We start from the raw sequence: 13,946 nt of genomic DNA on the forward strand, positions 1-13,946 counted from the left end.
TTCTCTCTTCTTTTCCTAGTTTAGTTTCTTAAATATTCATGAAGGGCTTAGTAATTTGCAGATGGACAATTCAACATTCTGTCCGTATTGATCGGACTGTTTAAACTTTAATGAGCTCTGAGCTACTGTTAGTGCCCCCAGAGAAGAAGGCACAGAGAGAAGGTGGGGGTGGGCAGCACCGGAGCATTATATAGGAATAAAAGAAGGGGTGCATCTTTTCTTCTGCTTGTTTAATTTTCCTCCTCCCACCCTCCTCTCTGCCCCACCTTGGTGAGAATCTTCTATTCATTGCCCTTGGGTCTCCTTTGTTCTTCTAACATATAGCCTTTCTTGCTATTAAGGAAATTGTGAAGAAGAAAGTATAATTCCCTGATGAAAAGCTACTTTAAAAGAGGTCTTCTCTAAGTACAGTTTGCTTTAATGGTAGATTTTTAATCATCTCCCAGTGGTGGCCAACTTATCATCTCCTTGAGCCCCTTAGCTACGTGAGTGCTTTGGGCATTTGTCCTTAGCGAGGCTATCTCACTATAGCAAACCTGAATAAAGCTATTGGGTCTTAGGCTGTTCCCCTCCTTAAGGAGGGAGACATTTTTGTATCAGAGAGGTAAGCATACCATAGAGCATCGGTTCTGGAGCCAGACTGCCTGCGTGTCATCCCAGTTCCAACATTTATTAGCTTGTCATCTTGGACAAATTACTTAAGGTTTCTTGCCTGAGTTTCTTGATCTGTCAAATGAGAACGATCATTGTATCTGTCTCCATAGGGTTGTTGTGAGGATGTAATGAGTTAATGCATTTAAAATGTCATAACTGCCTGGAAATGAGTAAGTACTTTGTTTCCTATGGTGGTGATGATGATGATGATGATGATGATGATGATGATGGTGATAACAGAAACTAAGGGAATGAATTTCTAAGACAGAACATATTGAAAAGTCAAGGTCAATTAGGGAGGCACCTCATAGGAATATTCGCTCACTTTCTTTCTGGTTATGGTTCTTTCTGTGTAAGATTTTGAGAAGCACAGGGCTAGGGCAAAATGCAACAAAATACATTTTGACCTGTCTCTTCTTCCTCAAGTCCTTTAGAAAGTTAAGAGCTTGAGAGCAGTTGTACTTTTCCCTAAGTCATTCACTTGGTTTTCTCTGTAGTCAGGTTAATAAAAACAAGAACTATAAAAACAATAAGATGATGATGATGATGATGATGATGATAATGGCAGCTAACATTGCTTGGGCACTAATTATGTTCCAGGTATTATGCTGAACACATTATAGCCATCACTTCATTTTATGTGTATGACAACTTCTTGATGTAGTTTTTATTATTCTTTGTTTTGGAGCTGGAAGAGATGAGCTTTGATGAGGTTAAGTAAACATCCCAGGGTCACATGACTAATGTACCCCTCCCCCTCTCCATCTCCTTGCTCTGTCTTTTGCCCTTCTTTTCAGCTTCCTCTCATCCTGCTTGGAAATCATATTAAGCTACTTGAAGTTTTTTGACTTTGCCACTCACTGTGTAGGGAACCTTGAGCTTCCTGTGATTGTTGTACTAACTATATTGAATTACAAATGCCTTTACCTGGCTGTCTACTCATGTGGAAAATGTGTCCCTCTGAGCAGGAGTCTTGTTTACCTCTGTTTTCCCAGAGTTCCTCACTTGTAATATACTCAGTTCATATCTGTTGAGTTTATCAATGAATGGAGTGTCTCTGTTGTTTTCATTTTGTGCAATGTTCTTCTCTTACCCTGCACAACTCCTTGGTAACTTGTAAGGTAAGCTTAGGTATTAGTTCCTGCTGGGAGCCTTCCTTGATGACTCCTGAGAGTCTCTGCCCCCCTTGTCCACCGCAGAGGAAGGGGAGGATGAGAAGCCCCTCTCCGTTGCCCCAGAGCCCAACATCTTCATGTGTATCATTATCTGGCCCTTATTGGAGTGCATTTAAATTGGTGACTTGTTGGGTTCCTTTTAAACCATGAGCTGAGCTCTTGGAGAGAATTGTCCTTGTATCCCTAGCATCTAACATATTGCCTGGCATAGATTTGGTGCTCAATACATGGTTGTTGAATTAATGTTACTTAGAGTTTAAAACAGACAATTAAAGGTTCTGGCATTCCTCATCTTATTTAGGGGTCTCAGAAACTCTGTGAGATAGACTGCCATTTTTCTCATTTGACACGTGAAGGTACTGAGGCTTTCAAACTAACTAGTGTTAGAGACAGAAACAGACCTGTGGTGAGTTGGCTCCAAATCCTCTTTGCTGTTCTCTTCTCCACTGCCCCTAAAATTAGCAAGTTTATATGGGGTCAGTACCCACACATCTAAAAAGTTCTATGGCAACATATAAGTTGTAATGATATATATACACTGTTCCTGATTTTATGGGCTTATAACATTTTTTGGAGTCACAAATCTTAATCACCAACAAGGTGAGAACATCGCACGTCTGTGTGTGATTAGTACCAACTTTCATTAGGAAGAAGATAAGCTGGAGGTGTTATATATGCTGTGCTCTTTGCTAAGCAATGGAGTGTTTATAGGAGAGGCATACAAGTTCTCTACCCCTAAAGATGAAGTAGTTCAGTTACATGGAAAAACCAACAATTACAAAGCTAATGAAATATGATTTTGTTATAAATTGCAGTGGCTACACGAGTAGTGGCTGAAGGGAGAGAGAGCTGTACAGGGAGTAGCTCATGTGGGATTGAACAACGTTAACCCTCTTATGTTCATAGAACCTGTGTGGTTTACAATGCATGTATCCAATATTTAAAAACGTTAAACCATTTATTTAAATTTTGTTTTTCAGTTAACACTTGATGTGCAATATTATATTAGTTTCAGGCATACAACATAGTTATTAGACAATCATATACCTTACAAAGTGCTCACCCCTATAAATCTTGTACCCACCTGATCATATATAGTTATTACAATATTACTGACAGTATTCCCTATGCTTTTTCCCCTGGCTGGTTTGGCTCAGTGGATTGAGCGTCGGCCTGCGAGCTAAGTGTCGCTGGTTCGATCTTCCAGTCAGGGCACATCAGAGAAGGAAAACTCTGACTCCAAAAAACCTCCGCTGCCTTGCGGCATACCTCTTCAGGGGAAAGGCTAAGGGAGTAAACCCCAACAGAAAATCCGGAGCCGGAGTCCCTAAGGCGGTTTGACGTTGTAGTCAACACCGGCAACTCCTGCGGCGCACCTGAAGCCAAGCTGTATTGACTCCGTCTTTCCCTTGGACCCTTCAGCTGCGAAGAGGGGGGGGGGGGTCTGCTGCATGGGCAACAGCAGACCCTCCATATCACCCTGCCCAGGCTCTGTAGCTTCAGCTTCACTGGAGAGTTCACTCCAGCGTCATTGCAAGATGTCGATTCAACGCGGGAGGAGACAGATACCGTGTCACTCCCGAGTCGGACTGCACAGCCATTTTCGGCGGCGCAGATAGACTCTTAAGAAGCTACACCATCGTCTCTCGAGACGGACGGCTGCCGACGAGATTCCCTATGCTTTACTTATATCCCTGTGACTATTTTATAACTGGCAATTTGTACTTCTAAATCACTTTCACCTTTTTTCACCCAGCCCCCTAACCCATATCCATAGCCATTTGATTGTCATGCAAGGTCGGTAGGGAAGGGGCTGTTACTCCCACTTTACCTTTCAGAAAAAAAACTGATACCCAGAGACTTAAGTGGCTTTCCCTAAGTCATCCAGAAAACAGGAGATAAGCCTGAAATCAGATAGGGCAAATCTCTGCATTAGACTCAGGAAGTGGAAAAAGAATGAGTGATTAAAGAAATTGGGACCTCCCTACTCCCAATCAATGTAGAAAGTCTGAGGAAGGAGGTAGGGTTACAAGTGACTCTGGAGAACTCTTAGGGGTTCTCCGTGGACAGAAGTGCTGAGATGGTAATATTAAGGGGCCAGCCTGGCTGGAGCAGATGGTTCCCCATAGGAGGAAGAGGGAGACTGGAATTCATGGTGGCAGCACTCCTGGGTAGCTGGTTCTGAGGCCAATAGGGAACTTTTCTAGAATGATCCCGAGTTTCAGAGTGACCAGCAACAGATTCCAAATGGCTTGCAGGGAACGGAAACTAAATTCAAAGATGACTGTTAGAGGCTGCATGATTCTTTTAATGAAGTTCTGGAGGCTGAGATTCCTCTGAACTGTCAGCTCTGAGGCCTGGGACTGTGTCTGTCTTGTTCAGCCTTGTCTTTCATGCTGGCATATATGGACATTTAATAATATCTGTTCAGTTATGAATGGCTGGATTAGCATTTTGGCAGAGGAATAAATAGGAGGGACAAGATTGAGATGTGGTGACAGTGGAGACGTACGAGGTAGAGGCAGTTTCAGAGTTTCTGTTCTTGGAAGAATGTTTGTGTCACTGACATAAAAGGAAGTATTTGGCCTACATTTCTCCACTTTGTCTTTAAGGGACAATGTCACACCGAAGCGGGGATGCTGTATAGGAAATGGTCCAGGATTGGCTTTATTCATTTCACCAGTCACTAGAGGAGATTTTGTAAAACTGAGTGCCTCCCAGGGGCCACACAGGTAGCAGACACCACACACAAGCTGTATGAGCCTCGTTGCTGTTCCTACCCCTGGGCCTTTGTATTGGCTGTTTTCCTTCCTGGAACACTTTTTGCAGACTTTTACAAGGTCAGCTCCTCCGGTCCTTCAAGTGTTTCCTCCAATTTCTCCTTTTCAGCAACTGCCTCTTCCTTCTCCAGTGTTCCTGATTCTCTGACTTACCACTTGCTTGTTTGCTCTGCATACACTATGATGTTTATTTGGTTAATAGTTGTTATCTATCTCTACTAAAATATCTCCAAAAGAGCAAGGAATTAAAAAAAAACATTTGCTTTCTATTGTTTCCCAAATACCCAGAAGAGTTCACAGCTTGACCCTAGAAGGGGCTTGATTATATTTGCTGACTGATTGAATGAGTAATTGAATTGTGTAGGCAACAGGGAGGGATGGGTCTGAGGAAACCAGGGATTGTGTAACCCCACCCCCAACCCCCAACCCCCGCACATGCCCCAGAGCTGACAAAGGCATTCACATCAAGGTTTAAAAGAATACAGGACCAGCCACACAGAAATCCGTTGCAAGCTGGATTCTGTCTGTGAGGCCCCAGGCTTCAACCCTATCTCCAAATAGAGCTAAAGATAAAACCAGGTATGCCTCTGACCTTCCAATTCTTAGTTCTGAAACCCCCATCTCCCCACCTAATATGATAGAGCCTGCTGATTTAAAACATATGCAGGATTGAACTGGTTCCCACAGTCAGAACAAAGCGATGCGCAACCTCTTCCCCAAATATTTGTTTGCTGCCCCATAGCTACGACTTGACAGTTGCTAGACATGGACCAGGTTGCCAAACGAAGTTTCAGAAATCTCCTTCTCTGGAAATTCTTTAGAAGAGCACTGTGGTTTCTCTCTAGCCATGGAAATTCCCTTAATGCCAGGTATTCGGGGTGAGTTTACTAGACTGCTTTCTTCTTTCAATAATAAGAATATAAAAAAGAATCCTTGGGTCAGCAGGTCAAGTCCCAGGAGCGCTCTGGGTAGTGTGAACCCAACAGCCCTGGTTCTGGGATAGTGTCAATGGAGGTGGGGATGGTGGAGTGGGGTGGTGCTACTCATGGATAAGCATGATCATAAGGCATTTTCATATAGGACTGGGGAAATACAGTGGCTCCCAAACAAATAAAGTTTAAATGTATGTCATGATTATTCTTTCAGTTCCTTGTGATAGGTTTCTATTTTAGAGATGGAGACACTGAACCTTTGTGACTGAAAGGCCATGATTAGAATGTGGAACTCTTCAGAGGGGATTCATAAAATAGATTGAAGAGAGTATTATCTTTGCTCCTACTGTAGGGTTACTCCTACCAAAATGCTTAGGAAGATTTGTATAGATCCAATCTCTTTGATCACTATTCCTTTGCCTATCATTTTTATGTGCTTACATGATACAGAGAGCATGCTATGCTTTATACATTAAAAAAAAAAAAATTTATTGAACAGCCAGTTAATAAGGCATTGAGTGGGTTTTCCATCCTTTACATTTATTTCCTGTTAAGGTTTACTGGTTCCAAAGCACTTTAAAACCAATTGACTCCTTTGAGCCTCACCTGGGAGATGTCTTGCTCTCAGGAAACTGAGGCTCAGAATGGTGATGAGATTCGTGCAGGAATAAATGGACACAAGTGTTGGAGTTGGAACCAGAAGGCGGCTCTTTTGACACCATATTCTATGTTCATTTCTATTCCAAAGCTGCCTTGCAGTATTGAGCTTACTGAGTCTTCTATGTTTTCTCGCCCAGTTCCACCTTTGACAGACTGCAGGCCTGTGAGAGATGGGCTTGTCCAGGTCAGGCCTGCACTCTCTGGGAACAGAGGCCAACAGGGCCACATGGCAAGTAGAAGTTAAGGCTGACTTGTTGGTTCATTGATTTCTGTCCCACAAATTCAAAGAAGATATGAGGCAGCGAATTTCTCCTAATAATGGCTGCTATGTATTGTGTTCTGAATGCGAGATGTTGGGCTAATCACACCTTATTTTGCTGCATTTCCATAATATCATTAGGACACATAGGTGTAAGTAATAGCTTTGTGCAACCAAGGAAACTGTTTTTCTGGCTTCCCAAACTCATAGGCCTAGTAAACGGCAGAGCCAGGTTTCAAGCTCAAACTGTACCTAACACCATTGATCTTAACCACTACCCAGAGATTTCAAGCTGAGATGGAAGGACATTCCTGACAGAGGAAGGCGTGCCTATGAATGCTATAGAGACATGCTCCAGCGAGGCAGGAGTGTGATCAGAACTGTGTAACCTGCCCTCAGTCACACATATGCAAAGTGGCAGAGCAAGGTTTTGAAACCAGGTGTTTGTGACTTGTTGTCATGAGGCCATGCTGCCTGACAGGGGATTGGGCTTGGTTCTCATGCTCTTGTAAGTCAAGATCAATGTAGTAAAGGCATACAGGGCATTCACCTGGTGCTGTGGGGCAAAGGTACTGCCAGCAGTCACAGATGGGTCACTATCAAATGTTCTCCAGAGCACATGCCCTCCCCACAGAGTGAATCTCTTGGCAACAAGAAAATCTCTGATGACAGAGGCAGGCAGTATGACAGAGGCGGGCATTGTGGTGGAATTGAAAGAACATGGGCTCTGAGTTTGAGTTCTGGCTCTGCCACCTACGGGCTGTGTGATGGGAGCAAGTTTGAGTGACTCAGTCTCTAGAGTTTACTTGCTCCCCACTTCCCTCCTCAATCCCCCGCTTACTTTTTATGAAATGGAAATATTAAATGTATCTCCAGAGGACTTTGTAAGGATTAAATAAGATAATGTATGTAAAGCACCTGGCACATGGTAGGTGCTCATTATATGGTAGCATTTTATTATTGTATTATTATTTGAAAAACTCGATGCTTTTCTTTGTTGAAAATCTATAATTGTGTATAGGTCTTATGTGAGGAAAACGTTATATAGGTTACAAGTCTGACATTCCCAAACAGGAAGAAAGAAGAATTATGCATTTTATATGGGGATGGAATCTTCGGGTTGACTTTTGTGGGATTTAAAAGGTTATTGTCATGTTTGAAGTTAATGGGAAATGGGTAACGTTAATGATTATGGTTACGGGTCTTTTTCAAAAAAGAAAACCATAGAAACAAAAATAAAAACTAGAACTAATTAATAAACCTATATTATTCTACAACTTTAAAAACTACATAATGAATTGGAAAATCTTCTATATCCTCCAGCTGGCATTTCTGCTCTCAGAGGCAACTATTAACCATTTATTGTATTTTTATTTTTACTGTATTAATATATCATGAATATCTTTCCGTTTCATTTTTTATAGCTCAACTTAAAAAAATTATGTAAGAGCTTGAGATATAATTTATATACCATAAAATCTATTTTAAATGTATAATTCAGTGATATTTTTTAAATTAAATTTGCGCAGTTGTGTAATCATCACCATAATCCAATTTTAGAACATTTCTGTTATCCTGAAAAGTTCCTTGTGCCTGTCAAACCTTAGCCTGTAGATAACTCCTTATCTACTTACTGTCTGTATTAATAGTTACCCTTTTTTAAGAAATTGTATATAAATGGATTCATACAAAGTGCATTCTTTTGTGTCTGACTTCTTTCATTTAGCATGTTTTCAAGGCTCATTTTATGTTGTTGCACATATGAGTCGTTTGTGCTTTTTTTTCTTGCTGAATACTATTTCATTGTATGGATATACCACACCTTGTCTAACCATTTGGTTAAACTGTGATGGATATTTGATTTGTTAACATTTTTGTGGTATTATGAGTAATACTGCTATGAATAAACACATACAAGTCTTTGTGATGGCATATGTTTTAATTTTTCCCAGGTAGATATCTGGGTGTGAAATTGTTGGCTTGTGCAGTAAGTTATGTTTAAAAGAACTGCAAAACTTTTTTTTTCAAAGTGGCTGCATTTTACATTTCCACCAGCAGTGTATGAGGGTTTCACTCTCTCCACAATTTTCTAACATTTCATATTGTCAACTTTTTAAATTATAGCTATTCTAGTAGGTATGTAGTAGTACCTCACTGTAATTTTAAGTTGCATTTCTTTAATCACTAATGATGTTAGCATATTTTCTTGTGCTTATTGGCCATTTGGTGAAGTTTGTATTCATATCTTCTACCCATTTCCTAATTGATTTGTTTGTCCTCTTATGATTGAGTTATAAGTGTTCTATATACAAGTCTACCATCAGATATATGATTTACAAATATATAAGGGGGGGACCCCCCCCAAAACCAGAATTTATTTATAAAAAATTGTGTATTTTAACATGTTTAAACTTCAGTCACCTTCAAAGTACTCTCCATTTGATGCAATACACCTATCAAAATGATTTTTCCATTGCTCAAAACAGTTTCTGAATGTGTCGATTCTGATACCGTTTAGTGCTTCAGCCATTTTTTTGTTTCACCTCTTCCACATTGGCAAAATGTTTCTCTTTAAGGACTTTTTTCATCAGGGAAACAAACAAAAAAAATAGTCATTTGGGGTAAGATCAGGTGAATAGGGAGGGTAGGGCATGAGCTCATGCCATTTTTGGTAAAAAACTACTGAATAATCAGCCTGATGTGGGCAGGTGCACTCATAAATCACCCATCATGAAATGGGCAAATGCGTTGAAAGGGTCCTCAGAAAAAATTCACCGAAACCTAACATAGCCTCTCACAACAACACTAGCTGGTACACTGATACCAATGTGTTCCTAGAACTCTCACCTAGCAGGGAAAGCCTGTACTACAAGGGGCCTTCCCTCCAGATGATAATTCTGTTTTTTTTTTTTTTTTTTTGGTCCCTCTCCTTGTATTCTCCCAGTCTGAAGCTTATCTTCTCATTTTCTTAAGGTTTCTACTGAAGAGCAAAATTTTAAAATTTTAGTGAAGTCTAATTTATCAATTTTTTAATGAGTTTTGCTTTTAAAGGAAAACCCATGGTCAAAAAAGATTTTCTCCTATGCTTTCTTCTACAGGTTTTATAGTTTCAGTTCTTACATTTAAGGATATGATACATTTTGAGTTAATTTTTGTATATGGAATGAAGTAATGTTTTATTTATTTTTGTGTATGGGCATTTAGTTGTTTTCTTGCCACAGGCTATCTTTTCCCCCATTGAATTGTCTTGACTCCTTTATCCAGTAACAATTGACCATAAAGTTTTGGGTTTATTTCTTCTATTGCTATAAACTATAAATTTATTCTTATGCCAATACCACACTGACTTAGAGGAGGTGGTAGTTTTCTAGTAAGTTTTGAAATCGAGTAACATAAGTTCTCCAACTTTGTTTCTTCTTTTCAAAAATGTTTAGGCTCATTTATATTTTTATATTTTTATGTAAGTGTTAGGAGTAGTTTGTTAATTTCTAAAATAATCTGTTATTTTTTTATAATCTAGTAGTATTCCCTTGTGTAAATGTCCCATAATTATCCTTTGTGACAGCATGGATGGACCTGGAGAACATTATGCTGAGTGAAATAAGCCAGCCAGAGAAAAGCAAATACCATATGACTTCACTCATATGTGGAATCTAATGAACAAACTGAACTAACAAGCAAAAGAGAGACAGACTCAAAGATAGCGGAATGGCAGCTATGGGGGTGGGAGGATCTATCACAAAGGCAAAAGGACTCATGGACATGGACAGTATGTGATGATTATGGGGGAGAAGGAGGGTACAAGGGGGATAAATAGTAATGGAAAAAAGTACAATAAATAAAAAATAATTTGCTGTGATTTTAATAGGGGTTGTGTAGAATCTGTAGAATAATTTGAGATTACTGTTTAAGCGGCACTAGTCTGCATTCCCACTAGCAGTGCACCAGGGTTTCCTTCTCTCCACATCCTCGCCGGCACACGTTGTTTGTTGATTTGTTGATGATGGCCATTCTGACTGGTGTGAGGACTTTTATAATGCCACGGCTTACATTTAAGTCTTTGATCCATCTTGAGTTTATTCTGGTATATGGTGTAAGTTGGCGGCCCCCGGGAGTTGCGCTCTATGGGCGAACCGCGGCTGTGGGTGGTCGCGGGTGATGCAGGGGCTGCGGGCTCCCCGGGCTTCGTAACTCCTGGCCTGGGAGCCCACTGGGTGCGCGGCTCTTGTCCCAAGACAACGGAAACGCACTTCGGGTTTGAGACTGTGTCGGAGGAAGAGAAGGAGGGCAAAGTCTATCAGAGTCTAACGGGCGGCGGCTAACGGTCCAGGGAGGCGGCAGAAGCGGCAGGAACTGCTAGGCGGAGAGAGACCAGGACCTACTGCTGTGCATGAAGGTGGTGTGAGAAAAGGTATAATCTTGGACGGAAAACGAAAACTCGGGCAGAGGAAACGGCGGCAGGCGCCCTGCCTGAAAAATCCGAACAAAAGGCGCGGACCTCCGTCCCCGCCGGTCGGCCGCCGGGGTCCTGGCACTGCCTATACTTACCACTGTGTTAATATTTAATATATATAAAGTACTATATAACTCCCTGTTACTTTCTGCCCCCCTCCCCAACGACTGCCTGCCTCATTCATTGCTGAACTCTGTGCACTTTGGAATCACCTATGCCCTCTGGGGCCAGGAGACCTCATACAACCACCACCTTGACTCCTGAGAGCTGATCAAGCCCAAGCCTTCCACCCATCCCCCTCTGATCAGAATCAGGGAATCAGGTCCTGGAGGGGGCAGGTGGCTCAGACACCAAGTGGGCCATCTCTACTCCTGTAAAGGAGGAAAGAGGAAGGACATCTCTAAAATCAGAGAAGGAAAACTCTGACTCCAAAAAACCTCCGCTGCCTTGCGGCATACCTCTTCAGGGAAAGGCTAAGGGAGTAAACCCCGACAGAAAATCCGGAGCCGGAGTCCCTAAGGCGGTTTGACATTGTAGTCAACACCGGCAACTCCTGCGGCGCACCTGAAGCCAAGCTGTATTGATTTTGTCTTTCCCTTGGACCCTTCAGCTGCGAAGAGAGGGGGGGTCTGCTGCATGGGCAACAGCAGACCCTCCATATCACCCTGCCCAGGCTCTGTAGCTTCAGTTTCACTGGAGAGGACACTCCAGCGTCATCGCAAGATGGAGACAGATATCGGTAAGTGGTACGTCACGTGCAGAGGCTGCGCGCAACGAGGAGGCGGCCCAGAAAAGATCGAGACGGAAGCAGCGTCCACAGCAGCAACAACAGCCATCTGCCTTCACCTGTAACAAGTGTGGCAGGGATTGTCACTCCCGAGTCGGACTGCACAGCCATTCTCGGCGGTGCAGATAGACTCTCAAGAAGCTACGCCATCGTCTCTCGAGACGGACGGCTGCCGACGACTGTTTAAGCAATGTTGAATTTTCCATTTCATGAATGTCTCCCATATTTCTCCAATTTTTAGGCTTTTTTTTTTAAACAATGTTTTATAGGGTATAGGTCTTGAACTTCTTTTAATAAATTTAATCCTAAGTATTTTATTTTTTGGTGCTATTGTGAATGGAATTGTTTTCTTCATCTTAATTTCGATAATTTAGTTGCTATTATATTGAACTACCATTGATTTTATATGTTAGTCTTGTGTCCTATGATCTTACTAAGCTTGCTTAATAGTTCTAATAGCTTTTAAATTTATTTTTGTAGATTTCTTAAGATTTTCTGCATATGAGATCATGTCATCTGCACAAAACAAACGAAAATATCAAAAAACTTTTTTTTCAATCTATATGCTTTAAATTTCTTTTTCTTTTTTTTTTTTTTTTTGCCTCTCTGCATTGGCTAGAACCTCTACTACAGCATTAAATAGAAGTGATGAAAGAATATTGTTGCTTTGTTTAGATTAGGGGGCAATCATTTTGCCATGCCGTGAAGTATGATATTAGTTGCAGGTTCCTATAGATGCTCTTTATCAGGTTTTGGAAGATTCCTTCTTTCCTGGTTTATTGAGTGTTTTTCTTTTTTTTTTTTTCTTTTTCTGCCTCTGTTGAGATGATCATCTTGTATTTACTTGTGCTTTATTCTGTTAATATGTGTAATACATTAATTGATTTATGGATATTAAACTACCCTTGTATTCCTGGGGTAACACATGGTCATAGTGTATAATGTTGTTTAATATGTTGCAAGATTGGTTTCTTAATATTTTGTTAAGGATTTTTACAGCTATGTTCATGAGGGTTGTTGGTCTCATCCTTTTTCTTTTGGTGTTTTTTTTTTTTTGGCTTGGATATCAGGATAATAATACTGGCCATATAAAATGTGTTGGAAAATGTTTACTCTTTAACTGCATCCTGAACAAGTTTTTTCTTTATTTTATTTATTTAATTTTTTATAATAACTCTGTGGAGACATCTGGTCCTAGAGTATTTTTATTTTTTTAGTGGGAGTGTTTTAAGCACAGTTTTGATTTTTCAAGAATAAATGCTTCTCAATTTGTCCTGTGGCTTTGGTCAATTTCTGTAGCCCCCAAATGGTTGTTTTTTGATGATTTTTGCCGGTTTTCTATTTATATTCTGCTACCAGGATTTGCTGTTCTATTTATACCACCACACCCAGAAATTACTTCTCTACTTCTTTCTTTTTAATAGTTATAGGGTATTCCATTTTATAAATGTTCCATTATTTAATAGAAAAGTGTTTTTCTAATTTTTAAATATATTCTTAAGCAATGCTGCAGTTAACCTTTGTCTACAGATAACTTGCTTTGCTTATGCTAATAATTTGCTAAGATAGATTCCTAGAAGTGGGATTGCTAGACCAAAAGTAACATACCACTTACATTTTAACAAATAAAATACTATAAAATTGTTTTTCCAAATTTATACTAAATTGGAAGGTACGCTTCTCCATATTTTGCTACTGTGATATACTATTAATCTTTTACTTTTTGCTAATATGAAGAGCAAAAAACTGGCATATTTTTATTTGGTATAGCTGATGTTTTATTGAGTTGTAGTCGAGTTAGGAATCTTTCTATATGCTCTTTGACCCTTTATTTTATGAAGTGACATGTATGTCCTTGCTTAATTTTCAATTAGATTTTTTTTCTTATTAATTTATAGAATCTTCTGACGTTGAACTTTTATCTGCTTTATGTTGTAAATATCTTTTCTATTTGGTCATTCATTTCCTCCTAGTCATAACTTGTTTGCATTCTTTTAAAAGCCTTGCACTCTAATTTTTTTTTTTTTTTTTTTTTTTTTTTAACAGAAAGTCGTACAAGGGATCGATTTAAACCAAATCCGAGGGCTTGGGTTTGATGCCACGTGTTCTCTGGTGGTTTTGGATAAGCAGTTTCGTCCTTTACCAGTAAACCATGAAGGTACGGCCATTCCTCTCTTTTTCCCTGGTGGTGGGAGTCTGGCCGGTGCAGACTTGGCTGATCAAGCCAAAGGGCGGAGTGAGAGATG

The 13,946-nt window shown here is 40.3% G+C and overlaps 1 protein-coding gene across 6 annotated transcripts in view; it reads left to right on the forward strand.

Annotated features, from left to right (window-relative positions):
- The window catches only part of FGGY (FGGY carbohydrate kinase domain containing), a 405,123-nt gene that overhangs the window by 23,574 nt on the left and 367,603 nt on the right, over positions 1-13,946 (forward strand). For all 6 annotated transcript variants that reach the window (XM_090271656.1, XM_090271651.1, XM_090271649.1 and 3 more), the window contains one exon: positions 13,747-13,858. In XM_090271656.1, the coding sequence (XP_090127782.1) occupies positions 13,747-13,858 (112 nt within the window). The remainder of the gene's footprint in view (positions 1-13,746; positions 13,859-13,946) is intronic.

Source organism: Furipterus horrens, unplaced genomic scaffold, assembly GCF_987537825.1.
Source record: "Furipterus horrens unplaced genomic scaffold, mFurHor1.1.pri manual_scaffold_3, whole genome shotgun sequence".
NCBI classification, from domain to species: Eukaryota; Metazoa; Chordata; class Mammalia; order Chiroptera; family Furipteridae; genus Furipterus; species Furipterus horrens.